Source organism: Eublepharis macularius, chromosome 1 (genome assembly GCF_028583425.1).
Source record: "Eublepharis macularius isolate TG4126 chromosome 1, MPM_Emac_v1.0, whole genome shotgun sequence".
Taxonomy (NCBI): domain Eukaryota; kingdom Metazoa; phylum Chordata; class Lepidosauria; order Squamata; family Eublepharidae; genus Eublepharis; species Eublepharis macularius.
The window spans coordinates 109985408-110013079 of NC_072790.1; the positions used below are offsets into that span (position 1 = coordinate 109985408).

Below are 27672 nucleotides of genomic sequence, written 5' to 3' on the forward strand. Positions count from 1 at the left end.
TGGGCCAGTCACACACACTCAGCCTAACCTACCTCACAGAGTTGTCATGGGAATAAAATAGAACAGAGAAGAAGAATGCAAACCGCTTGGTGTCTCAATTATGGAGAAAAATAAGGCATACATAAATAAGTTTAATATCTGTGCTCCAGTGAGGTTTCATGCTTCCCCTGCTGGATTGGGATCAGCACATAACTTTAAAGATGTTTCTGAAGATATAATGTTAATGTTGAAAGTGCTGTTATGTGCAGGTATTGTATGTTTCTGTATAGCATAATCATTTTTTAAAAATCTGTGAAAAGCAGAAGTGTAAGAGAAATTCTTCCAAGAGTTGAAGGTCATTATATTATTTGGAGGAAAGATAGTTTCATATTTTAAATAGTGTCAAATTTTGTTATTTTTGGCTGAGAGGTATGTACACTTTTGTGTGTGTTTGCATGCATGTGCACATATGCACATAGGAACATAGTGATTTAAGGCTGCTACTGTATTTACTTGAAGAAAGACAACCCCAAATGTTTTTAAAGAATGTTATACACAAAAGTAATGTTATTATTGGACATAACTGTAACTTGTACACAGATGAAAGATGAACTCTTCTCTTCTTTATGGCATACCTGTGAAAAAACTAGTCTCGCATTTGAGTAAATACTGTAATTTATTTTCATGCTCCAGCAAGGCAAAAGTGAAGAAATGTAAGTGAATATCATAGTCTACGATTTCCATACGTGTCCATCAGACTATCTGCCTTTAACATGGGATTTACAATCCACAGAATTTCAGTAGGAACAGAACAATCCCATACGATAAAAAGGCTTATGAAACTGTTGCTAAAGGCCAAAGAACTATCTTATCAGCTGCACCTACAGGATTTTTAAGTCAAGGGACTTCATTTTTGCTTGATCTCAAAAGGTCTGGACACCAGGGGAACATAGTGAAGGAAAGCCTCGGGATTAGAGATTTGAAGTTTCTTCACTAATTTATTTTTTGATGGTGTTTGATTGATCTGTTCTTGCCAAAAGTATGGATCACCTTAGTGTATCTACATATTTACATACATAGTGTATCTACATATCATCCCTGGGGTTTTCTAGTCAGGCCACCTGTTACATACATACTGAATTGAATATAGTAAAATTTAATTACCATAAATAGTTCATGTAAAGCTGAGTGAAATACAATTTTCAAAGGCTACACAGCTGTTTTCAGGGCTTACTGCTACTTTGGCATGGAGCAATGTATTGCTTTCTAAATGCTGTGATATAAAGTGAGCACTAAAATGACACTGTTGACCTCCATCACTTTGTTGTGTGCTGGCATTGTTTATCAGTGTTGAAAATAATGAAGGCATGTACAAATGTTTAGATTCCTAACCAGGCTACATTAATGGCTATAAATGACATAAGTCCCTCAAATTGAGCCAAAGCAGTGTTGTTACTGGAGTTTCCACACTGGCCAGACTCAAGTGATCTCTTGCTCTAGTAATGTTAGATCAAGATGGGTAGCCGTGTTAGTCTGTCTATAGCAGTGGAAAAGAGCAAGAGACCAGTGGCACCTATAAGATTAACAAAATTAGTGGTAGGGTATGAGCTTTCATGAGCCACAGCTCACTATCTGGTATCCGAAGAAGTGAGCTGTGGCTCACGAAAGCTCTTACCCTACCATTAATTCTAGTAATGTTGTTCATTGTAAGCCTGTGTTAGGGTTTCCAACAAGTAAACAACAAGGAAAAAGGAAGTATGCCAAAAAGTGTCTCAGTACAACTATATTATCTGTACCACACTAAGAGTAAATCAATATATCTACAATGAATCTACAATATCTACAGCGAGTCCAATATACATGCAGGGAGAGAGAATTAAGTCCCAATACAGTAGAATTCTCTCAAACTTTGCTCATGACGCCAGAAGGTAAACGGTGCCAGATGGATCCAGAATATAGATAATACAGATAATATAGTTGTACTGAGACACTTTTTGGCATACTTCCTTTTTCCTTGTTGTTTACTAGTGCTTTTGAGGAAGTATATTCTCCCCTTCCCCCCCCCCACCCCGGGTTTCCAACAAGCCTGGAGAAAAGGTGTCATGTTCCTTTAATAAAGGTTTAATGAGTACAAATGAACAGCTGATGTTTTTCATGGCGTGGAGGTAAATAACATCACTTGGCAAGTTATATCTAATTAAACCTCTGTTAAAGGAGCAAGCTTATTTTTTCTCCAGGCACTTGGCAACTTAGCTGCTGTCTGGAGATGTAAGGACCTGGAAAAATTTGGAGAAACGTTTTTTTTTTCCTGTTCTTTCTCTTAGGACTTTCTCCCATTTTCCCAACAGAACTGGAAAATTTAGGGGGAACACTGAAAAGAAACTCCTGTGAGATAATTTCTCTTTTAGAATGAATAAATGCTTTTTAAGTCAATGTTTTCCACGCTCAAAATGTATAGCATGAAATGATTTGAGGGCTTTTTCTGTTTTTCCAATGGAAAAACTAGGAAATCTTGAGGAGTACTGAAATATTTTCAGTGAGGAAAATCTTAGCTTACAAAGTGTTTCATTCATTTGAAAGACACAGCATCAAAAAGTCTGAGGGCTTTCTCAGTTTTTCCAGTAGAAACATTGGGGAATTTGAGGTAGAGGCACTGTAATAAAGTATACTGCAGAAATATTTTAAAGATATTTTTTGTTTAAATATAATAATTTTGATAAGATTTAATGATAAAACATTATTAAAGAGTTCAAAAAATGCTCTTATGACCCTATGAGTTTCTGACCAAATATAACACTTTTCTTTTGTTTAACTACGGAATTTGTTTTCTACTTTCAGCTTTTGTTTTTTTTCCTGCCTCACAGATGACAAAAATTAAAGGTACATGTGCTAGGGTAGTATTGGGTATACTCACAATTTTTCTTTCAGAAAATGAAGATATTTATTTTTGTAAATTTCATAACTATACCAAGTAGTACCATTTTATGTGCTAAGTTATAAACATTGTAGTTAATATTATTCAATCGATAAAAGAAGTGTAGGTTTGATAGGAAAATTAGAATTATATATATTTAAATTCTTCCCAAAATTTTTGGGTTTTTTACAGGAAAAAACGGGGGAAATGCTCCCCCCTTCCCCATGCCTTCATAGATGTTAATTTTACATATATACTCCTGTCTATATTTGTCTGTGGATGAAGCTGTTTTGTGTTCTGTACAAGATTTACATACTGGGATTCCCTCACACTATGAGATACGTCTTTCAGAACATGACTTAATATGACACATTTCTTTCATATTCTAAAGTTGCCCTGTGCTAGGACAAATATTTGTAGCATTAACATCTCTATGCTCAGTATTGAAATTTGGTTCTCTTAGTTTTTTTAGTTCCCTAGCTAGAAATCAGTAACTTTGGAAAAGAAACTATAGATTTTTGTATCTGTCTGCCTTTTAGCTGTATAATAGAATGGTCCAGGAATATTTGCTGCTTTAGCATCATGAAGTGAAGATGATGTGGGTCTGGCACAGGAAAACACTGCATTCCCTATATATACTTTTAACTTTGCCTTCGTTTTGCATGCATAACCTTTACCTTTTACCTTAATAGTGGTAGCCTTACTTCATAGCTGACTTTTGTTAACCACATAATTTCTGTTTGTGTGTGTGTGTGAGAGATAGGGGGCGGGGGAGAGAGAGATTAATGAAATTACTTTCCTACAGGATTTTCAGAGTAGAATTTACTAAACAGGCAATACATTGTCAGTCTTTTTATACTTTTCTCTTTTTTACCAAATGTATGGTCCCTCCCTCCATTCATAGTTTATGAGCTCAAGAGACTGTTTCAAGCTATCTGTCTCAAATGGTTTGTTTGTGGCTAATCATGCATCCCACTGACCTAACTAGAATGACAACTCCCTCAGAGTATACTGTGTTTATTACATGGTGTATTTATATTAAAAACTCAGCTGCTTTCTGTCTTGCACAATTTTAAGTTTGTAAGGCTGTATCCCTCAAGGCTGTAGAGGAGTCTGAATTTTCAGAACATGGCCTGTCTGCCTTTAACTAGTCACTATCTATATCTGTAACTAGTAAAAAAATTGTAGGAGAGGTGGTGCTATATGATTATTGTTGATATACTGGTAACATGTTGAAAATAAAAACCATCGGTTTCCAGCTGGCAAAGGGTATTGTGTAGTGGAGCAAACAACAAAACACTCAGTTCCTTAAACTTGAAAGTTCTTTTATGAATACTAACTGTAAGGCAGGTAACCTGGCATGGATGAAAAGATACAAGAATACTTAACTAAGGTCTGTTTCTTGTCCACTAGGCACAGAGTTGTCCTGGCCTAGTTCTGAAGAGTTCTTAGTAGGCCCTGCACTCTTGCAGGCTTCTAGCAGAGAAAGTAAAACTGCCCTTCCTACACTCTTGCTTGCAATTTGTCTTAAAGAACTGGGCACAGTTCTATGCAGAGTACACCATAAAAGTGTGTATAAGGTATAAATAAAGGTATAAATAAAGCAAAATAAATAAAAGGTATAAATAAAGGTATAAATAAAGCAATAAAGCAAAATGGTGCATAGGTATTCTTTCCTTTCATCCTCTTTAAAGAATGGATTTTAATGAGCGCATGTTCTGTAAATTTGTGTATTTTAATGTTGTGAAAGGTGTTTTTCTTTCTTTGATATAATTTGTGTTCTGTAACATGTAAACATTCAGTGAACTCTTAATATCCAGCCTTATAAGGGTAACATTTTATGCTATTACACAGTAACCTAAAATTTAAAATAAATTTATTAATATACACGCATAAGGTAATGTGGACTCTTTATCTGCAGATAGCATACACTGATCATGGCAACATACTTTTGATCATCACTTCTATGTTTCTCTTTAGGTGCAGGTGGGACAAGCAGACATCCAGTGTCCAATAACCGAATGCAGTGAACATTTGGATGAAACAACTGTCCTCTTCAACTTGCCACATGATGACATCATCAAGTATAAATACTTCCTGGAACTTGGCCGTATTGGCTCAAGCACCAAGCCATGCCCTCAATGCAAGCACTTTACAACCTTCAGAAAGAGAGGCCACATTCCAACCCCTACCAAAATGGAGAACAAATACAAAGTGAGCATGCTCACCAGAGCTATGGATTAGATGACACAGCTGTGAGCAGCAAACATAGGCCAGGATATGGTGGGCATTAAATGGGCTTTTTTCTCTTAATGGAATTTAGTGTAAACTGTACTTTTACAATACAAATCTATAGTTTTATACCACATATTATCTAATTTTTAAAATCATAATAACTAGCCAGTTGACTTATTAGTTTCTTGTATCTCCTTCTTTGTGTTCAATGAGTCATGCAGTTTGAAATGGACCCCCAAATCTTGCAGTTTATACTTTCCACTAGATTATGGGCTGCCTTTTACATTCTTCCTTTAGTGAACTGGGATAGTAGGTGTGTGCGTGTGTGCACGCATGCGCACAATGTTCTTGGCCGTTTTCACACATCCTAAATTTAGCGCTAAACTACTGCTTCCTTCTGCAGCAATTCTGAGAAATTCTCACCTCCTGTTTTCATTGCATTTTGCTCATTCTCCATTTATTCCGCTTTGTTATTCTTGTTTTCTGTTTTTATGGCTTGCATGTGAATGACTGGGAACGATTATTAAAGACTTCTAATGCAAAACCAGCAACTTCTCACTTTACCCATCCCCCCTTTTAAAATTTTCTGATCATTTGAAGAGGTTTTCCTGCCCAGGACTCCAGCAAGCCACTACAGGCTCCAGCATTTTTTTTTTAAAATGGGAAGCTGTATTGCACTATTTTGATGTACTGATGAGATATTGCAATAGCGCAATCTGGCATGAAAGAAACTTGTAGCAGATATCCAACCAGCTGCGCCAACAGAAGCAAAATTGCTCTCTGTGGGGCCATGGTTGAGTCTTTGGAGAGCTCTTTAGACAAGATTTTGGAAACCCCACGGCTATTTAAAGATGTTCAAATTTGGTGAAAATTTGGTTCAACCAATGGTTTCAGCAGTTCATGGGCAGGCAAACTCAACTGCCTATCACAGGGCACATTGCGGGTGAGTGAGCGCATATTTGGTATTATGAAAGTGTGATATAGCGCAAAAGTTTGCCAAAAAAAGAGAGAGAAAATGGGCAGGAATGTGTGTGCTATGACATGAGTACTTTGAGCACCCCCTCTTGTGCTTCTGCCTTGAAATGTGAACCTGTGGAAGCGCCACTAGTCGTTACAAGTCGGGAGAATGCGTTTTGATGGCGAGATCATAGAAAACGATTCATGGCACAAGACTGGTGGAATAAACGGCTGTGTGAAAACGGTCCTTGTCTCTGTTGTATAGAAGCCAAAGTTATTCTTTGATTAGTTATTGCATACCTAAAGTTCTATGTTCAGGACATTGCCATGTCCAGTTCAACAAAATTTGAGCATGCCTTGGCAAGACCTCTGCCTAGCTGCTGGAAAGCTGCAGCCAGTTAGTATGCTGATCAGATTCATTATACAACATCTTATTTAATTGGACAGATTTAATTGGACAGATTCTGAAAGTTTAAATGTGAAAATATTTGGAATAATCTCTTAAGTAGTTAGAAATGTATGTTGTCTTCCTGAAGTACTTTGTATCCTAAATATTTCTATTGACCGTAGTCAGACTATTTGGATACCTTTATTCATTTTAGAATTTGTTGTAGTAAGTGTCTGATTACTTACAGACTGCAATAACTGCTAACAGACTTATAAAAGTATATTAAACTGCTGAGTGTTGTGGGATTTGGTGGTTGTGGGTTTTATTTTGTTTGCTAGCATGGTTGTTGATTTATGGCTTCACAGAGGAGAGGTTTGCATGAGATCTAAGGATCCATGCTATTCTGTTCTGTTAAAACAAATTATGTTTATTTATTTTTTAAGGAGACATTTTTCTTACTGCAGTCCTGTTTCCAGATGGGTTTGATATTGAAATAACTGGTATTGGGTGAATTGTACATGATCATTGTGATTAAATATTGCAGAACGTATGCTAAAATCAAAGGTTGGCTTTGAAAGCTGGTGAGAAAAGGTGTTTGTGGCCTATGTGCAATAAAGCTGAGAGAAAAATGTATACAACTAGCATCTAAGATTTGTTGGTGCTATGGTAATGTTCATTTTCATGTAGTGCCTGAAAATGTTGTTAACTGTCAAAGGTTTTCATGGCCGGAGAACAATGGTTGTTGTGGATTTTCCGGGTTGTATAGCCGTGGTCTTGGCATTGTAGTTCCATGGAACTACAATGCCAAGACCACGGCTATACAGCCCAGAAAATCCACAACAACCAATGTTGTTAACTGTTTATATACACTACTGCTTTATACATTTTGAAAATGTTTGCTTTATGCTTTTTTGTTCAGTCTTGACTACAGCCCTGGAGGTAATTTTACTGATGGGGAATTGAGGCTGAAAGAATGCATAACCTACCAAGGGCCATTCAGCTAATTTCAGGCCAAATCAAGATTTGAATGCAAATATTACTCAGTTGAAGACTTCTGGAAGACTTTCAGTCAAACATTTTTGAACATTAATTTCTGGACCCATTTCCATATTTTAATGATTTTCACCCTTTCTGAACTTAGATCTATACCAGAGAGCTATGTAGTGAAAGGACAGTATTCACTCCTTGGTATCTGTGTAAAAGCACTGCAGCAAGGTAAATGTTGAATTTGACTTTCCGGTGACATCATTTCCAGCAGTGACTCCATACCAGCCATGGGAGTGCTCCTGCGCTCTGTGTGGGGCTGATTTGGCCCATTTGGGGGCTTGCCACCTCCCACCGATCTCTGGTAGATTGAGCGGCAAGTGGACGAACCCCTGGGAGTTTGCCCGCCACCAGCAGGCACCTGGAAACCTTATCCTGGGTCTTCTGAATGCAAACTAGATACTCTGCCACTGAGCCATGGCTTCACATTAACATTGCATATTCATCACTCATAATGGCTTCCAAAACATTAAATTTTAAAATCAGTGCCCTGCTTTTGGCCACCTGTGCATTGAGTAGTTGGAGAGCCTGATCACAGTGTCTTCAGCACTTTTTTTTTTTTTACACTTCAGTAAACCCTAAACACTAGAGAATACTCCACAGCGCCCCCTAAGGTACAAGAGGACTAAACTGGTGGACTTTTCCAGCAGTATTTACAGTAACTAGTCTCTTAGCAGGCTGTCGCTTCTCCAACACACAGAAGATATTTTAGAATTCATGGAATCATAGAGGTGGAAGTGACTCCAAGGGCCACCTAGTCCAACTGCCTGCACAATGCAGGACATTCACAGCTTCTGCCCTTACTCCCTGGTGATCCTTTCTTAATGCCCATAGGAAGACAAAAAAACTGTCAGAATCCCTGGACCATTCTGATGTAGAGGAAAATTCCTTCCTGATCCCAAAGTGGTGATTGGCATTAGCCTAGGCACATAAGAAAGAGCCATAATTGCTGAGCGCTAGCTCAACTCTTCCTGCCCTTCATCTCACAAACTGCATAAGTTCACACTGAGTCACAGAATCAGCATTGCTGACACATGACCATCTAGCCTGTACTTGGTGTTGGTGGTGGAGAATGCCATTAAGTCATAGCTGTCATTTATAGTGACCCCTGGTGCAGTTTTCATGGCAAGAGACTAATAGGTGGTTTGCTTTTGCTTTCCTCTGCAACTCTGGTCTTTGTTGGAGGTCTCCCATTCAATTTACTATCCAAGGCCAACCCTGCTTAGCACTCTTGGCCACTGCATCAACCTGTTTTTCAAACAGGAAGCTGGGTCCTTGAGCACCCTCAAGCTCTTAGCCTGCTTTGTAGCTGTCTACTCCATCAACTGTGAGTGGCTCTAGTCTTGCTAAATCATCATCCTTCCTACTTAATCTTTGTACCTACTTAAAAAAGCAATTGATATTTTAAAATTATCTAGCATCCTTTAGTGCAATTGTGGTATGATATCAATCTCAAATTGATCTCAGCAGTTGGATTTATGCGCTTTTCATATGGGCAGAAAGGCATTTATATAAATAAACAAAATTCAGTTCTCTTACCAACTATCTACGAAAAGCATGCTTTATGCAAATCCAATTCTTTGTTTCACGGTTTATAGAAAAGCTATGTCTGGTAGGCAGTTGTATTAACATTGGAAGACCAAGTTCTCATATGTAACCGAGGGCAGAAGAACAATAGCGGGAGCCCATGCAAAGGCCCGCAACATTGCAGAATCAATGTTATTTTTGAGGGGACATATGATTATATCTAATTCTGAACCAGACCTTAGTGTGTGAATGATAAAATACACACAACGGGGCCAGGGACAGACAGGGAAAAAAATTGTACAAACCTGAGCGCACCTCCATGTTTGCAGAAAAAACTGAAATGTAAAAAGAAGAAGCATCTGTAGTTTTCAGAAATAAATGGCCTCTGAGGCTGCAAAGCTACTTTCTAAGATCTTGGTGGACTTTGGGGGTTTGCTACCCTTCTGAGTCTTGGTTCTCAGTCAAAGGCATGGGAGAAGAGGAGACTGAAAAAAAGTAAAAGATGAGAGGGAAGGAAGCTAGAAAGAGGAGAGAAGAAGGAAAGAAGAAGGAAATAGAAATGGTAGTTAGGTGGGTGTGAGAGAAGAAAAGAGGAGAGGTTGCCAGGGGAAGGGAAGGAAGGGAAGCTGAAGGGGGGCTGGTAAAGGTAGGTTAGTGGGTGGGCAGGAGAGAGAAAAAGGCTATAGGGCTGCCAGAGGGAGGGAAATAGGAAATAGTAAGGAGAGGAGGCTACAAGAGGAAAAAAGATGGCCGCCACAAGACCTCACCTGTTGTAGTGTGTGCCTGGTACAGGCAAATGTATCAAAACATAGTTAGATTTATCTGTATAAGACATTGAAGTTATGTGCTGGTCCTCTTTCTCTGAACTGTTATATTTGCATACAAGTTGCTTTTTATTATTGTTTTTGTTTATTAACTTTAGTGGCTGAGCTTGTAGAATCGTAGCAGTTTATATTCCTTTCCTGATTTTGTTATGTATCTATTTTTCACAGTGAAGGGAAGTAAAATTCCTTAGTCCTCGTAGTGCATTTGCTTCATGTTCTTTGCTTCTGCTTCAGAATTGCTGGTGTGTTTTTTCCCCAAATACTTTTAGTCAGACTTGTGGTACTGCAAAATGGTTGAGTGTAGAATTGGATCTTACTAGTTTTCTACTGTGGTAAAAAGGAAGATGGGCAACGTTTCCTATTTCTCCTTCTCACTGCAGTCCCGCCTTACATGACTTTTTTTCCACAATCCCAGCAGAGGTGAAAAGGGGCCCCTTCTTCCACTTATATCAATAGAAAAGTCATTTCCAAGCCATAGTATTGACCTGTGCGTGGTGTGTTGTCAAAGCCAGTTTTGTTTACATCTATGACTGTAATGAGTCTTTTGGCAAGATGTACTTGTTCTCGTATTTTTAAAGTAGTGGAACATCTTGATTGTGTAATGACTCACTTTTACACAGTATGCATTGCCAAGCTCCAGGCTTATCTGCATAGGCACAGATATTTCAAAGTTCAGCTGCTTTTTGAGCTGTTTCTTTTTGACTGGCAGAAGCAGTACTTTAATAGAAACTTCAGCTTTGTAAATATGAATATTATAAAAGCATCTCAATAAATAGGTTAATCAGAAAATGTAACTTTTATCATTGCAATACAAAATAACTTTAGTGGTTCTTTGTGTTGTAAGGTACAGTTAAATCTCTATTTCTGAGCAAAGATGAAAGATAATGCCTTTAGGGCAACATGTGTGTATGTGGGTACACATGCTGCCATCAAGTCATAACCAACCTATGGTGACCCCCAGCAAGGGGATTTCAAAGCAGCTAAGAAACTGAGGTGGTTTGCCAGTGCCTTCCTCTGCAGAATTGTCTTTGGTAATCCCCCATCCAAGTACGAGCTCCTTTGCAGTGAGGCAGAACACATCTTGAAGTTTAAAGGATACAATGGATGAGATAGATTGGGCTACATGAAACATTCCCTGATTGAGTCTCCTTTAGGAGCCAGAAAACGTAATAGCTGTTACATTACTAACCTTTTTCTTATCCTGGTTATTTTGATCCTGAAATTATCAGAAGTTCTCAGGCTAAAGAAAGGGCCCGCTGTTGTGTGGCTTGGTCAAGACCAATTGAAATAGTGAGGTATTATTTGTGGAATTTGACTAAGGGCCAAGCTACAAGTGACGAATGACACTTGAACAGCAAGTGTATTTCTCCCTGTTCACTTGCCCTCCACTCAATCCACTTGCTGTTCAAGTGTCATTCGTCACTTGTAGCTTGGCCCTTAGACTTCCTTTCTCTGAGGCACAAGTTGCAAATGTTTATTTGATCTAGAATACTAGAAAACAGACAGATCTAGGGCTTTTTAATGGCAATACTCATCATTACTGAGTACTGGCGCATTGGCTTGGGGGGAGCTCTCTGAAGAGCTGAGGAGAGAATTTGGGGAAATAAGTGAAACCTTATGTAAAAAACCCAGTGCCTTTTTTAAAAACCAGAAAGAACACTGGGGAGCTCATACATAAAAATAACATCCAACACATTAGTATATGTATCTCTGTGTTAGTTAGGCAAGACTGTAGTCCAATCTAATGATGCACTACTTGAAAGGATACTATTATTCAGGGCTTTTTTTCTGGGAAAAGAGGTGGTGAAACTCCCTGTTATCACATGTGCATGCGCAAAGCGCTCATTCTCCCGGAAATGCGTGATGACGTTACTTCTGGAAGCAACGTTGCTTCCTAGAACCCAGCACAATGCATTATGATGAGATAAATGTTAGTAAGCTTGGGAAATTACACTATTATGAGAAAGGGTTTTTTTTCCTTTCTGTATCCTCTACAAAAAGTGAAATTTTCCATTCCCTTTCCCAAACATTTCATTTCTTTGGAATCATATTTTAAAATATGCAAGAAGGAGGGGGCCTCTAAAAATCCAAAACCCCTCTCACAAATCTAAATTCTAACAGATACCCTCTGCCAGCGTAGAAAAAAAATCCAAAATTATTTCTCAAAATTCCACAGAGTCTGAAATTCCTAATTTAATTAATATTGAATTTTCAATTTTTCAGGAAGGGTTTTGCTTTACTGCAGCAAATCAAAATTAGATACTCAACTTTATCTGCATTAGATTTATACTTAGTCTAAAATTGCTTTTTTTTTTGTTACCTGCCAACTCTACCTTACCAATGGTTAAGCTGTTGTGACATTGTGAAATGCTCATAAATATTCCAATGTCCCAGACAAACAATATTCATAAAAACTTCCTTAACACCCATATGTCCACTGCAATTTCAGTGGTGTTAATCAGCTGAGGGTGGGGAGAACCATTTGAGTTACAGCTATTAAGACATAAGATCACCTATATGCTGATGAATATATTGATGAAAGCCTTCTGTGACATGGACGCACGTATCCATTCCTAGCATAAAACTGGAATAACCATAACTGATATATTTAACTAACACAGAACCAATCTGCATTCAAATGCTGTGGGAACCATAACAATGTCAACAAAAGAATGAAAGCAACACACACACACGCACGGCCCCATCCACCCCCATGAAAAGAAAGCAGAATGAACTCAAAGCAGCACATGTACACACACAGCCCTACCCACTCCCAAATGAAAATAAAACAGAATGAACTCAAAGCAGCACACACATTCACATAAACCCCTGAATGAAATGAAAGCAGAATGAACTCAAAGCAGCTTAGCCCTCCTCTGCAGAGCCTGTGCTGGGCCCCAGTGCGCTCTCTCTCTCTCTCTCTCTCTCTCTCTCTCTCTCTCTCTCTCTCTCTCGTTCGCTCACTCACTCACCGAGGAATGAAAAAAAGCAGCATGAACTCAAAGCAGCTAAGCCTCCTCTGCAGAGCCTGTGCCGGGCCCCAGCTCGCTTGGTCTCTACCTCTCACAGAGGAATGAAAAGAGAGCAGAATGAACTCAGAGCAGCTCAGCCTCCTCTGCACGGGGCCGAAGGAGGAAATAATCATGTGGGCAGATTCTAGAGCTGCCGGAACATAGTTCTGGAGTGTTCCCCCTCTAAGAAAGCCCTGCTATTATTTTACAATATATTTAAGACTGATTTAAGTTGACCAGACATATGACTTGCATTCCAATGCCAGGAAGTCTTCAGTAGTGTTCCATGTGAAAGGGAGGAGGCGAGAAAGTATGTGAGCATGATCATTAATTAGATTCCTATCTGTCAAAGAAAGAGGTTAGTTTATGATATCAGAATACAGTCTTAAAAGAAAGTGCTTGGAAAGGAGCTGTCATTACAGTGATAAATGATCCAGATGTGAAAAGTATTAGTCAGTGACCACACTGTGGTTTCAAATCTCTTGCTAAGGCCTAATCCGAGCTACTTTTTAGCTTCTCGGTGCCCAGCTACTGGCCTGCCCTCTGACTGGTAAGAACTGAGAACATCTCAGGCTTCATTTCTCTCCACTTGCATTATGCATGCAGCTAAGAAGCTGAGAAATTATTGAATCAGATACTGTGGCTTACTTCACTATGGCCCTCCATACAGTTCTCAGAAATGCTCACTCAGTTCTTCTGCTTTACCAGTTGTCAGTTGCTTTTATTGGCTAGTTTAATTTTGAATTATTTAGAAAGCTTAAATGAAGCTTATGGGGTAATTAATTTTGATGTGAAAAGGTCATCTCTCTTCAGTTGTGGTTTCCTAAACATGCTTAGTGGTCGGTTATTCAAATATTTATTTTGTGCTTTTATTTATACAGATTCAATGCCCATCTTGCCAATTTGTGTGGTGTTTTAAGTGCCACTCTCCCTGGCATGAAGGTGTCAACTGCAAAGAGTACAAAAAGGGAGACAAGCTGTTGCGTCACTGGGCCAGTGAAATTGAACATGGGCAGAGAAATGCTCAGAAGTGCCCAAAGTGCAAGGTAAGCACTTAGCACATGCTCCAAGTATGTTTCTGTTCTTTGCTTGAATAGTCTGTGGAGTTTTCCAAATGCAGGCTCCTGTGCATTGTTGCTCAGTAGAATTCATGTTTACTAAGGAACTGCTGCTGCTCGAGTTAAATTCAAAATAATTTAATCCTTGTTATCCCCTGAAACGGCTCCTCTTTCAGAAAGTGCTCATCTGCTGCCACTCTTCTGTTTGTGGCTTGTTTTTGAAGCTGTTAATATTACTGCTTTCCAGTGTAAAACACTTTTTGCAAAACCCTACAATCTGTCAAGACAGGTGTGATGTTTGTGGAATGTCAGGGTCATGGAAGTAGAATTACAGGTGCTATCAAGCAATTCAGTATGCATTATACTGGTTCAAAGAATTAACAGTTGATGCAAGGGAACAAGAGAGACTCACTTAACAAGCAGTACAAGTATGAAAAAGTATTTTGTAGTTGAAAAACAGAAATAATGCTACACCATTGTGGCTGTAGATGGAAGATTAATTTGTTATTGATACCATCTTGGTCTACCATCTTATTTTACATACAGTGTATATTAGATCTGAAGATTAACATGCCTCATGATTGAGGTGAGATTTGAACCAGGGATTTCCTGGTTCACATCTCATGTAAGTTGTGGGCAAAACAAATATATTTCAAAATTGCTTCCTTGACAGATAAATGTTTTGAATGTAACTTGATTCTTTTTTCTTTAAAAACAGTTAATACCTGGTACGTGTGTATCATTAAGCAGCTTAGTTTTTATTATTATTCGTTGGTGGGGTGTCTGTAGAAAGGAGAAAACACACTGTGGTTGGCCAGGCAGCCCTGCAAAGTCTGGATGGTGGCTGGGTGCTCCTCCTGACACCCTAACTAGAAGTAAACACAGCTGGACCAGTAGTATGCTGCTGGAGGGGTGGGCCAGCCACTGGGACTTTCAAAGGCTGGTGATGGGACAGCCGGGGGGAGGCTTAAGGAGCAGCTGTGGGGGAAAGAGAAGGCCCAGAATGGCTGTGGATGGGAGAGGGAAGAGCGGCAGAGCCCAGCACAGAAGAGCCTGGTGCAGCAGAGCCAGGCACAGCTGAACCTAACACAGTCTAGGAAAGGCCTTTGGCAGAGGCAGCACACAAGGAGCTTCTGGAGGCCTGGACCAGCAGTAAACCCTCTGATAGCAGGGCAGAAGAGCCACACTTGCCTTCTGAGAGGATGGGCATACAGTGGGGCCCAGGGCTATCTGGAAGAGGCTCAGGGGCTGCAGACAAAAGGTGGGAGTGACGACTGAGACCAATGGATCACTCCGACAGGGATTTGTGGCTTACTTGTGGGAAGACAGGTTGCACCGGGGGGGGGGGGCAAAGGATATGGTGGTGTTAAAGATTCATGAGGTGACCTAAGCTGTAGTCCAAAACAAACACTAGGAGAACTGGTACCCCTCCCCAGGAGGAACTCCTGAGAACCTGCCCCAAACAAAAGACTGTGGGAAGGTGTGACACACAAAAGAGAGAAACCAAATTAGATTACCACTCAAAGATTCAGAGCACTTTTGCCAGGAATTTTGCCTGTAAGATGAATGGAAGCTGCACAAGTTGTCACTCAAGGGCTGTGCTTATAGCAAATAGATGTTTTTTTCTCATTTCTATTCTGATTTTTATATAGTTGAAGCTATATGGACAATGTAGAGCATGCATAGGAAGACACTGCAGTTGTTTGAAGTGACTAATGTGGGCAAATGCTAGATTTTTGTTTTATGTTAATACCAAAGTATTAACTGTTTCTTTGTACTATGGAATTCCTGCTAGAGAGGTTGCATAGCTCAGCAGTAGCACCAGTGCATGTGACTATCATGATAGCTGAAAAAGAGATACTGTACTTTTTGAGGATAGTCTTGTGAGGAGGCAACACCTACTTTAGCTAAGAGCTTCTGAATTCCTTTCCCTCAGGCATTCACCTGTTATTTTGCCAGGTTTACTATATCTGTCATTTAACCAATTTGTGTTTCAGCAGGAGAACAACAGTAAGAAAATTACTGGTTTGATGAATTTTTTGTGTTTGAAACTCCAGGGTCCGTCTCCAATTAACTGATCTCTGCAACTAAGAAATCTGTATCTGAGAATCCTTACATTGCTAAGTTTGGGGGGAAATTGAAATATGTACAATTCTTGCCTTCCTATCAAACCTAAGCTACTTTAACAACATGCATCATTTATAACTCAGCATATAAAATTGTACTATCTGGCATAGCGTTAGAAACTGCTGCACTCTATGCTACCATAGTGCATGTATCTTTAACTCTGTAACGTTGAAAAGACTGAATGCTTTAATAATGTATTTGTAATAATGTACGACAGCATGTTAATTGTTGCCAATGTTACCTACATTTAAACAGAAAAATCCTTGAAAACACTGTTTATGTATACTGTAGTAATTGTTATTTATCTAAATTGCATTAGATTTTCTAATATAGAAATTTCATACTACCTTTTTTGAGTAAAACCTTGTCTTTTATTTCACTCGTAGTTTTTTACTGCTTCCGGGAACATTTTTCAATATTCCTCCAAATGTCCCAGTATATAAGTACCCCCCCGACCCCAATTTTCAGATTGGCAGTGTCCCCAAAAACTCTTCATAGTACTCAACCTTCTGAATTGGCAGCTGGGTAGGAGAAACAAACATATCTTTCAGGGCTTAGGTTTGGCCTAGGGACTTGCAGTTGCTGGTAGTGATAATGTATTCTGTCCTTTTCCCTGACCATAGATCCAGAGGAGTTAGTTGTATTAGTCTGTAGTCACAAAATAGTAAAGAGTCCAGTAGCACCTTTAAGACTAACCAATTTTATTGTAGCATAAGCTTTTGAGAACCACAGCTCTCTTCGTCAGATACATCATGCATCGAAAGCTTATGCTACAATAAAGTTGGTTAGTCTTAAAGGTGCTATTGGACTCTTTACTATTTTCCTGACCATGGGGTTTCATTTCTGAAAGAATAACTGGTTTTTGACTTTGTATATTGTTCAATATTTTCTATTCCTTGGCTCATTATCAACCAAAAGGAAGACTGCAGTGAAGAAAACAAAAGAAAATTGAGACCTGGAAAAGCGGCTGTGAAGGAGCTAGAAAAGATCCTCAAAGATGTCTCTCTGGGAACCAAGAGCAAGATAATCCAAACTATGGTATTTCCCCATTACTATGTATGGATGTGAAAGTTGGATGGTAAAGAAAGCTGACAGAAGGAAAATTGATTCATTTGAAATAAGGTGCTGGAGGTGAGTTTTGCAGATACCATGGATGACCAAAAAGACAAATAATTGAGTACTAGATCAAATCAAGCCTGAATTCTCCCTAGAAGCTAAAATGATAAAACTGAGGCTATCGTACTTCGGTCACATTATGAGAAGACATTCTATGGAAAAGTCACTAGTGCTAGAAAAAGTTGAAGGCAGGAAAAGAGGAAGACTCAAAATGAGATGGCTTGACTCAATAAAAGAAGCTACGTCCTCCACTTTGCAGGATATGAGCAAGACTGTTAATGATAGGACTTTTTGGAGGTCTCTCATTCATAAGATCACCATAGGTCAGAGGCAGCTTGAAGGCACATAACACACATATATATTTCACTTGTGTACTTGAACATCTGATTGGTTGAAAAATTGCACGGTCACGTTCATGTGAGTTGTAAACATCAGCCCTTGAAAAAGCACAGCGAAACGGGAAGGGCTAGCAGTCTGTTGGGCAGAGCTAACACCGTCAGCGTCTCACGGCCAGTTTGAAATCTGTAAGATAAGAGACTCTTGTTATATTGGTATTACAAATACAGAGAGACTTTCACTTACCTTGGTGCCCTTTGGGATCCTGTGGTGGATTAATTCTTTTGGACCTGCAAAAGAGGAAAAGAGAGAATTAAACAAGGACTTGAATGGACGGACGCAGATTAATGTAGCAGCATTTTCAAGGAAATTATGAGTTTATATTGATTGTACTATTTATTGGATGTATATTTATTGGATGTATAAATGATCTATTTATTACTTGAATGATTTATTTATTACTATTTATTGTACTGTATGCACTGGAGCACTTTTGTTATTTGTGAATATAACAGTTGATGGTTTTTTATTGTGATCAGTATTCGTATTCCTTGGGAAGATGATTCCCTTATTTTTTAGCGTTTTCTCCAAGGGAGCCTAATTTTAGTTAAATAGTTAAAAACAAACTTCATGCATTTTGTTATATTTGTACAAAGCCCAAAAAGATTTCTGAAATAGGCTAGAATTGACAGAATAAGAAAGATAGTGGTGTACACTCCTTCCTTGCAGGCTTTTGCTAGTCAGAATAAAAAAGTACACATTTTGTTTGATTCATTTATGTGTTTGATTTCTTGTAACTATAATGAACTTATAAAGAGGTTATAATATCTTTTGAAGCCTGGGTGATAGTATGTCATTTGTGAATTTGTGGTCATCTTGGTATGGCTATTTGTGGCTTTCATTTACTCTGGTCAGAATTCTTTTGTCAGCAGTGAAATAGAAGGTATGGGATCAACTTAGTACCTGTAAAAATAAGAAAATGGTTTCAAAAAGAAGAAAAATTAGCATTTTTTTCAGGATTTGATTTATCTGTGTTGAAATTGTGGTCACTTTTGTCCAAGTGGCATTTAAAATGCATCATGTTGACTAACTTTGTTGTTAGTCACATTAGCTCCCCTTTGTAAGATAAACCAGGATGTTTTAATAAATAAATTAAATCCGGTTCCAGTACTCAGGTTGTTGAGCATATCTGTATTTACAGAGAAAAACCTACCCTCCTTTCCAACTTTGAACTTGTTTTTGTCCATATAGAACCAGACTTACCTGTGTAGTTTCAGGACCCTTGAAAAGAACTGAACCCTATTAAAAATGATGAGTCATTCTACTGATTCCTCATTATCAGTGGGGCAGCCCATTGCCATGTGTGATATGCTGCTGTGGAACATGTTTTCTCTTTTTCCCTTGAGGACTGGTCTTGACCTTTTTTTGGTTTTTTTAAAAGTAAAACTTTGCTCCTTAGTTGGGCGCAAATCTTATGGAACTGAGTGGGAGTTCCTTCACAATCAAGCTACATAGGATTGTGCTGTGTATGTTGAATTTCAGACAATGAAAAAATTGAAATTGTTCAAGATTTTCTATTCCTCGGCTCAGTTGTCAACCTAAAGGGAGATTGGAACAAAGAAATCAGAAGAAAATTGAGACTTGGAAGAGCAGCAGTGAGGGAGTTAGAAAAGATCCTTAAAGATAAGGATGTCTCTTTGGGAACCAAGAGCAAGATAATCCGAACTATGGTATTCTCTGTTACTATGTATGGATGTGAAAGTTGAACAATGAAGAAAGCTAACAGGAAGAAGATAGATTCTTTCAAAATGTGGTATTGGAAGAGAGTATTGCGGTTACCATGGATGGCCAAAAAGACAAATAAGTGGATTCTAGAGAAGACGACTCTCTGGAAAAGTCAATAATGTTAGTTTCCAGATCTGATGCAGTGAACTTGACTCATGAAAGTTTATACCCTGGAAAAGTTTTTTGGTAATTTAAGTGCTACTGGATTCTAATTTTATTTCTGAAAGATAAATAGCTTCCAATTCCAAACTTTCATTTTGATGTCCATGGTCTTCACTGAACTGAATATCCACCTGGACTGAAAAAAAGATTGTGTCTTTTGGATTGTAAGTATCTAGGCGAGAACTTGTTCAATCTTGTTCCTGTACAGAGGTTAGAATTTTATAGACCACTCCTATAAAGATAAAGAATAATGATAAAACAAGTTTATCTACTTTTTAACATATTACCTTGTTTGTTGATTTAAGGTGTTTATTTTGGAGCATAGATTTCATGTACTCTAGAAGTTGGAGGAATTTGAAGCAGGAAAGAGGATTTGACTGTTGAATCTCTCTATAGTATATAGGAACTATAATTAGCTAATACTGTTGATTGTCCTGGATGGTTATTTAATTAGCTAAAATTATTTTGAGGGACTAAAGAGTAGTTAAAAATATTTTAAAGATATTAAAATAGCACCTAAAAGATAATATTGTGGGGGAAACAACTGTATATGAATCTTCCATAAATCAGCAACTTTTTAATTTAATTATGGAAAAAAATCATTGAGGGGGGCCAACCCTCCAAACTCCATTTTTCCCCCTGGGATCATCACATTTTTGTCCACAGGGTAGGAACCTGTCTTTTGTTTGTTGCTGTGTAAACTGCCAAGTACCAATGTGGTCATATATAATGATTAAATTTCTGTAAAATAAAGTTTTATAATTTCTTTAAATCATTGGCGCTTCTTCTTGAGGGACCAGTGCTTTATAAACTCATAGTGTCATAGACTTGTAGTTCATAAAGAAATGGATCTTTCATTCTTCCCTGTCTTCCTAGATCCTCTAAAAAAGTTGATGCTGTGGATTTGGGGGACAAGAGGACAAGGTAGGGGCTGCTGCAGGAAGGCAGATTAGATAAAATTTCCTCTTGTGTGGACAGAACCATTTGCTCTGCCAGACTTCCTCTGCCAGTGGAAGAGGAAAGCAGGGCGGTCTCACCCAATTCTTCCTCCCTGCTGATGGAGAAGAGCCACCAGCATCTTCTACTTAGAGCATATATAGAATTCAACCGTTCATGCTGCCTTTTTCTTGGAACCCTGTTAGATATTTCTTCGTAAGATGGTTGTATTAGATAAATTAACTAAACTGTAGTGTAGAAAAAACTTAAAAACTAACTTTTTTCTTTGTGTTTCCCTTTCCTAAAGATCCACATCCAGAGAACAGAAGGATGTGACCACATGACTTGTTCACAATGTAATACTAATTTCTGTTACCGCTGTGGAGAAAGGTATCGCCAACTCCGTTTCTTTGGAAATCACACATCAAACCTCAGTATATTTGGATGCAAATACCGCTACCTCCCTGAGAGACCACATTTAAGGAGATTAGTGCGAGGCTCTGTCTGTGGTGAGTGGAAGACAATACGTTACTGATAAATTTTTTTATGAAGTGGTTAAGTGGTTAGGTGGTTAATACACTATCCATCTTTTTAAAACACGTACTGAAACACACATCATAAACTTGGATTATACCATGATTTCATTGACTGGAATGTAGTTGTTGAGGGTTCTTCACCTAAATGGAAATAGACAAATATTGTATGGAAATTGTGGCTGGCAACTGATTAACTTTATTTTTTTATATAAATGGTTTTTATTGGATTTTATAGTGGGGAAAAGGGTTACAACAAGACAAAAAGGTTTCAATAGCAAATTCGTGTACAAGACACATATCCATCCATCCATAAATACAGCAAGACATCACATACCCAGTTAACGCCCCTTCTACCTTCAAGCTTCCCTTTTAATCTCTGCAATCATTATTTATATTCTATGCTTTCTTATCCACTTTACTCTCTTTCTTAATTCATTTCTAATAATTCTTTCCTTTATATATATTATGCATAAATCACATTTCCAATCCCTTACATTTTAACCAAAATTGTCAATCCCTTAATCATTCCAGGAATAGGAGATAAAAATAGAAAAATAGAGTATAAGCAGAAAGATAAATGATTCTTATTATATATCAATATAGGAAAAAGGAACATTTTTATACCAGTTTTCCCTCATTCTCTTCTCTATTTTAACCCAGCCATCTTCACTTATAAATTGGAATTTTCATAATTGTGAGGTTGGGAAGACCAAATAAATGTTTGGCTTAAACACTAATTTATATTCTAGAGAGGGTAGGTCTTTCATCTGTTTTATCCAAGCCATCTACATTTATATATTTGAATTTTCATAATAGTAAGACTGGGAAGAACGGGTAAGTATTTGGCTTAAGCACTAGTTTATGTTCTAAAGAAAACAGCTAAAGCCTAGGAAGGATTAAAGAATTCCAAAGACCCAATTATCACATTATCACTAATCCATTAACAGTAAATATACAAAATCTTAACATGTTATAGAACATCTAAACTTTCAATAAGTCTGTATTACATGTCATTAAGCATAGAGAGGGAGCCTAAATCATAATATATGTTTCTCCTTCTTTCTCCCTTTCAAACAAGAAACAAAAAGAGAAGACAAAAAGCTCCATTGGCCTCCCTCTCTCTTATCCCTTAACAGTATAACAGGTTAGAGAGACAGATAGATATAAAAGGTTAAGCCTAAATTATTGGATCACAGTCTGGATTTTATTCTCATTTTTTCTTCTTCCTCCCTGTAAAATGGTACATCAAGTCTTTTTCCCATCTGCACCTCCAAAGATGACTCTTCTTATCTTCTAACCAGTTCTGGAAGGGGTAAGTAAGAATAGTGTTAGGTCTCTTGTTTATTCTTCTTCTTTAAGATACATTGCATTCTTTTATCCTTATTCAGAAACGGTACGCTGGGCTTCTTCTTCATGGGTTTGCTTCGTTGCCCCTCCTCTTTCTTGTTTATGCCTTGTCTTTTTACAAAGACGTACTGATGTGTTCCTCCATTTTGCAGGCTAAACTTTTCCTCATTCCGTTCTAGTTTTCTTTCAGGTCTGCCCCTTTAGAAATTTCTTCTGCCTTATCATCTTTTATAGTGTTTTTATCCATTTCCACTCCAAATATCATACCTGCTTTAGTTATTAATTCAGTCATCAATTTAGCAATTTCTTGCAAGTTGGAAAATACTTCTTCTGGGAAAGCCATTACAAAGTTACTTATAAGTGTTATGTCCAAACTCTCGTCAAAGTGGTAGAAAGCTTCGCTTTTATTTATATTTTCAAAGGATTTATTGCTTTCCAGACCTCTATTGAGAGAGTTTTCTTTGCAATCAATCTTCCGTGCCTTCCTCCCTCTTCCCAGCCTTCGCCTGGGCAACTGCCTTGCAATCAAGCTGGTTAGTCCTCGTAAAGTCATAAAACAATCTTCTTACTTGATGGAAAGTCTTGTAGGGTCGCAATGCTCCGTCGTCCAGTTGTCTTTATTTGTCTTATCAGGAATCTGCTTTGTTTTCGCTTCAATTCATTTTCGCTTGTCGGACTTTCGGCTTTTGTAGTTTCGTAGCCATGTTGGCTACTCCCATGGTCCTTGCTTTTCGAACCGGTGTGGGGGCTTCCCGGGGGTTGCTAGTCCCCTTGAGCTCCTCCACCTTGTTCCAGCCTGCCCCCCTCTCCATGGGGGGGACTTGGGGTCCCGAATTCTCGAGTCCCAAGGAACCAGGAAGCTCACGGCAGAGAGCTCATAACTCAGCTGCTCATAACCTTCGCTACTCCATTCTGGAAGTCCGCAACTGATGAACTTTAGAATGGTAGAAATTGTCATCAAATGTCATTATTCTCAGCAAATCCAGTTGTACAAAGATTATATGACAACAACAACAACGTTTATTAGCCAGAGGCCATCACATTCTTGGAATCAATTCAAAATTACATGATTACACATCAGCGAGACACACGCCACTTTAAAATAAATATTTAAAAGGTACATATTTCAACAAATTACGACCTTTAGAAATTTACTTATAAAATTGATCAGTCCTAAAAGCATAATTATTTGGCAACAGTATAAACTTAAAATATCCAGGCAATCATTAAAATTGTTGCTTACTATAATTTACATAATTTAAAAACCTAAAATTCAAATTACCTTATATTATCAAATAATAACAATACTTATCTAGGATTCTGCACACTAAGCCAGGATTTTGCCACTTGGAGTGTCATTTCCCTATTCCTGTCTGCTAACATGATTGTAATATAATTTTTTCTCTCTTTCTCCGGAAGACTATCAATTATAGGTTTAATATATATTTCCCTAATATGATCATATATTTTACACTCAAAGAAAACATGTCATAGGGACTCGACACTCCCATCTCCACATGGGCACAAACATTTTTCATAAGGTGTCTTCTTATATTTTCCTTCCAGGACAGCAGAGGGTAAGACATCATATCTTAATAGGGTAAAAGCTCTTCTATGATCAGGATTCTCCAAGCTATTTATATAGGGCATTGGTGCCCTTTCTGGTCTGGGCTCACGGCATGTGAGGAGGTGAATTGAGGCCTGGTCTGGCTTGTGGAGCTTTTTCCCTCCTCGTTATTAGGCTGAGGGGAGAGATTTAAAGTGGAGACGGGGGTTGCGGATGCAGGCCTCCTGCTCACATTGCTCCGGGTGTCTCCATTTATTCAGGGCGGTCTGGAGGGTCCTTCCTTTTGGGGGGGAGGATGCTGCGGGGGATTATATGAAATTAATAACAGATTTGCAAGTAGCCATTTCTCTGCGTGTCTGGGCCTAGTAAAAAAAAATGTTTCCAAGCCAATAGAAATTGTCTCAATGCTTTTCAACCTGTAAGAGAGGCCAAAACACATGTGAAAACTGCCGTAAATACTGCACTTGCCTGTGTAAACAGTCTATATGCATCCTATTAAATTGGTGTAGGGTAGAACGTGGTATTGATCATAGACATGCAAGTTATAACTGTTCGAAAGGGCTAGAGAGTCACAAAAATAGTTGAGAACAAAAAGGATATTTGGAAAGGTACAAAATAAACACCTCTGTAAGCTTCAAGCCCCTCCACAACCTGAAACTTTCTCACCAGAAACAGTAGGCCACCTAATAGAGAAACCATTACAAGATGGCTGTGGTTCCATAATGAAACATCTGCCTTGCATTCAGAAGGTTCCAGGTTCAATCCTGGCATCTCCAGTGAAAAGAATTCAAGTAGGAGATGTCAGTAAAGTTCTCCGTAGCCTCACGGCCTGTGAGGTGCTAGGACCCTAATAGCATGTGACAAAGTACTTGTGTGTGCCCTAGTCCTGTCGACAGACAAGCTCTGGGTTTGTTTATGCTTAGAACTTAATTCTGAGGGTCTCTGTTTCAGATTTGGATTATGGCACTCAGAGAGATGGGTTTAAATCTTGCCATCTATGCACTTTTCTGACTTGAAGTGTCCTAAGTAAGCTGCTGTTTTCCCCTCTGGAGAAACTTATACATGTACTATGGATTATCCATACATTTCTCCAATATTTCTGTTTATTTTAACTGCAACAGAGAGAGCCTAATTCAGACTGGAACCATAGTATGCTCCCACTGTGCAAGTTATCCTTGAACTTCAGTGGTCTTAAGGAGCCTTCCTGGGACTTACATGTACTATCGGTTATCCATGTTTCCCCAGTAAGCCTCCCTAAGACCACTGAATTTCAAGGACAGTGTTATAGAGAACACATGCTATGGTTCCAGTCTGAATTGGGCTCTCTCTGTTGCAGCAAAAATAAACAGAAATATTGTAACACTTTAATGTCTAACTTTTGCTGCCTTGTCTTCAGCTTTTGTAATCCATTTTCTGCATTGCGTATGGTATGTCATGTCAAGTGTGAATGTTTTTTGACTGCACTGTCTTCTAATTTTGTAATCCTAGTCCTGTTGTGTTGTTCGTTGGGTGTGTTATGCTATCTGATTGCATTGTTTTTTATTTCTTAATCTCTCTTGACTCTCAGTAAGAAAGGCAGGCTCTCAGTAAGAAAGTAAATAATTTGACACAATGTAATTAGATCTAAAAAAAATAGTAGCAATGGCTATAGATAGTAATAGATAGATAGTAATAGAGATAGTAATTAGGTGTGTGTTCACCTCGTTGATCCTACTATGACAGTTTATCTTCACTAGCTATTAGTTCTGAGTGAATACTGAATATTCAGTGTTTGTTTTTCGCATAGTATTGTGACATGGTTTTGTCTTCTGTTTTTCGTAACCCTAATCAAATGGATTGGTTCAACAATATCCTAGTATAGACATAGGCATTTCTGCCTACTTGAGGGACATGGTCTCTGATCTTGACAGATTTCCTCTCAGTTCTGCTGCATCCCTCCATGTGGTGTTAAAAAAACATTGCAAATGGTCCCCCACTTTCAAGAGAAAGTCAAATAGGAATGCTCTGTTCAATGAATGGAACTATGCTTACGGATCTAAAAATCACTTATGATTTATATAGTACCTTTGGAAGTGAAGCAATCTACATCAGTAACTTTTTCATGCATTTAATGAAGTAGACCTATTCTACAAAATTTATGCCACACTAAATGTTAGTTTTGCTGTTGCCACAAGAATAGTTTTTGTTGATTAGGCAGGCTGACATGGTCACCTTTCTGCAATTTCTGTATGAAAGTTCAGTGCAGTAGAACACTCATTCCACCAAAGGGTTAACATGAATATTACTTGCTTAGCTTCCTTGATGAAATGCACCTGGCCTGAGGCACTCTTGTTCCCTCATCATCTCCCCATGATTCTTCATCCAGGAGAACATCTGTAAATAATTTGAGTTGGGAGGAGGGAGAAAGGCGTAATGATGAGAGACTTCTGGAAAGTTGCTAGGTGTGGGGAATTCTTTTGGCTACCATGGATCATCTAGTAGAACATGCCAAATGCTATAATTGAGCATGGGTCATTCTGTGTTTTTCTATCTACCTATTGCTCTATGGGGCCCCACCTGTATCTCTACCAAGCTTTCCAGTTGTTATCTTTCACTGTGCTAGCCCTTGTGCCTATGATACAACTCAAGTATCTGCTGTATGCTCAGGAGTGAACTACCATCTTTGATTTAATTTAATTTAATTTATTCGATTTATATTCTGCCCTCCCTATACCAGCAGGCTCAGGGTGGATCACAATTTACACACAAATTTAAAATTATATCAGATAATTCATATAATTCATACAATTTAAAGCTACAAAACCAGATATTGAATGTATTAGCTAGTCAGTTAGCTTTGTTATTTTAATGCTACATGATCTGCTGTGACTATGGCTTTTTAACAGATTTATTCTATTTGTTGTTATGACGGACCCCTGTTTACTCTTCTACTCTGATGCAAATTTTTCTGCCAAAATTCAAGTTTGCCTGCTTTGGCTGAGCAGTCCCAAGTAGCATGTCTCTATTGGTGGTTTTAAAGTTTGTTTTGTGTCTCACCCTGATAAGCAGTTATAATTTTGACCTTTTAACTCAGCTCAGAAAATTGATGGGAAAAAGCAGGAGTTCCTTTGTGTTGGAAATGGCACTGGAGACTCTGTAATGTTCAAAATAAACAACAACTTTATTGAACAGACAGCGATGGAATAGGGGCAGTCAGGGAATGAAAGAGCTGTAGTAAAATTTGTTGGTAGAACAGAATACTCTTTAAGTCATAGGCAAAATAGTTTTCTTGAAGCTTAGTTTCTATGTTCTTGATCTTAAATAGCGAGAGGTGTTTTGTTTAATACTTTGGTTATAGCAACAGTGTTTCTTCAAAGAGTTCCCTTTTATAACTCAGATTTCATGATGTTGGTTCAAAACTGTTTTCCCTTTACAACAGATCCAGAGTTCTCTCAGAACCAGACACAGGGCAGGAATTAATCTTCTTCTCCTAAGAAGAATTAACCTTTCTTTACTTGGCTTGAATGAGAGCCTCCACTTGAATGGGTACAATCACTCTTTGCCAGAAACACCCTCAGTTCTATCATGGCTGTGTAAATGAGTTTCAGCTTGTGCTGGCTTTTATACTTGGAATTCTTAACTAGAATTTTCCCTCAAGACAATGATGTTACAGTTAGGGCAAAATACTTCTTTTTCCTCACTCCCTGTCAGACTCTCACATTCTCTCTGCCCAAAATTCTGTCAGCAACCGACTGTCATCCTGAAGGCTTGTTCTGACTGGCCAATTAGATAGAGGAGGGAGCAGTCTGACAATCAAGCTCTCAGTCCAGGCAATTGTTAATTC

General features: G+C 38.4%; 1 protein-coding gene across 2 annotated transcripts in view; it reads left to right on the plus strand.

The window, feature by feature from the left end:
* RNF217 (ring finger protein 217) overlaps positions 1–27672 on the plus strand; it is a 63393-nt gene that overhangs the window by 16422 nt on the left and 19299 nt on the right. For both annotated transcript variants that reach the window (XM_054982980.1, XM_054982989.1), the window contains exons 2-4: positions 4874–5107; positions 13761–13925; positions 20707–20908. In XM_054982980.1, coding sequence (XP_054838955.1) covers positions 4874–5107; positions 13761–13925; positions 20707–20908 — 601 coding nt within the window. The remainder of the gene's footprint in view (positions 1–4873; positions 5108–13760; positions 13926–20706; positions 20909–27672) is intronic.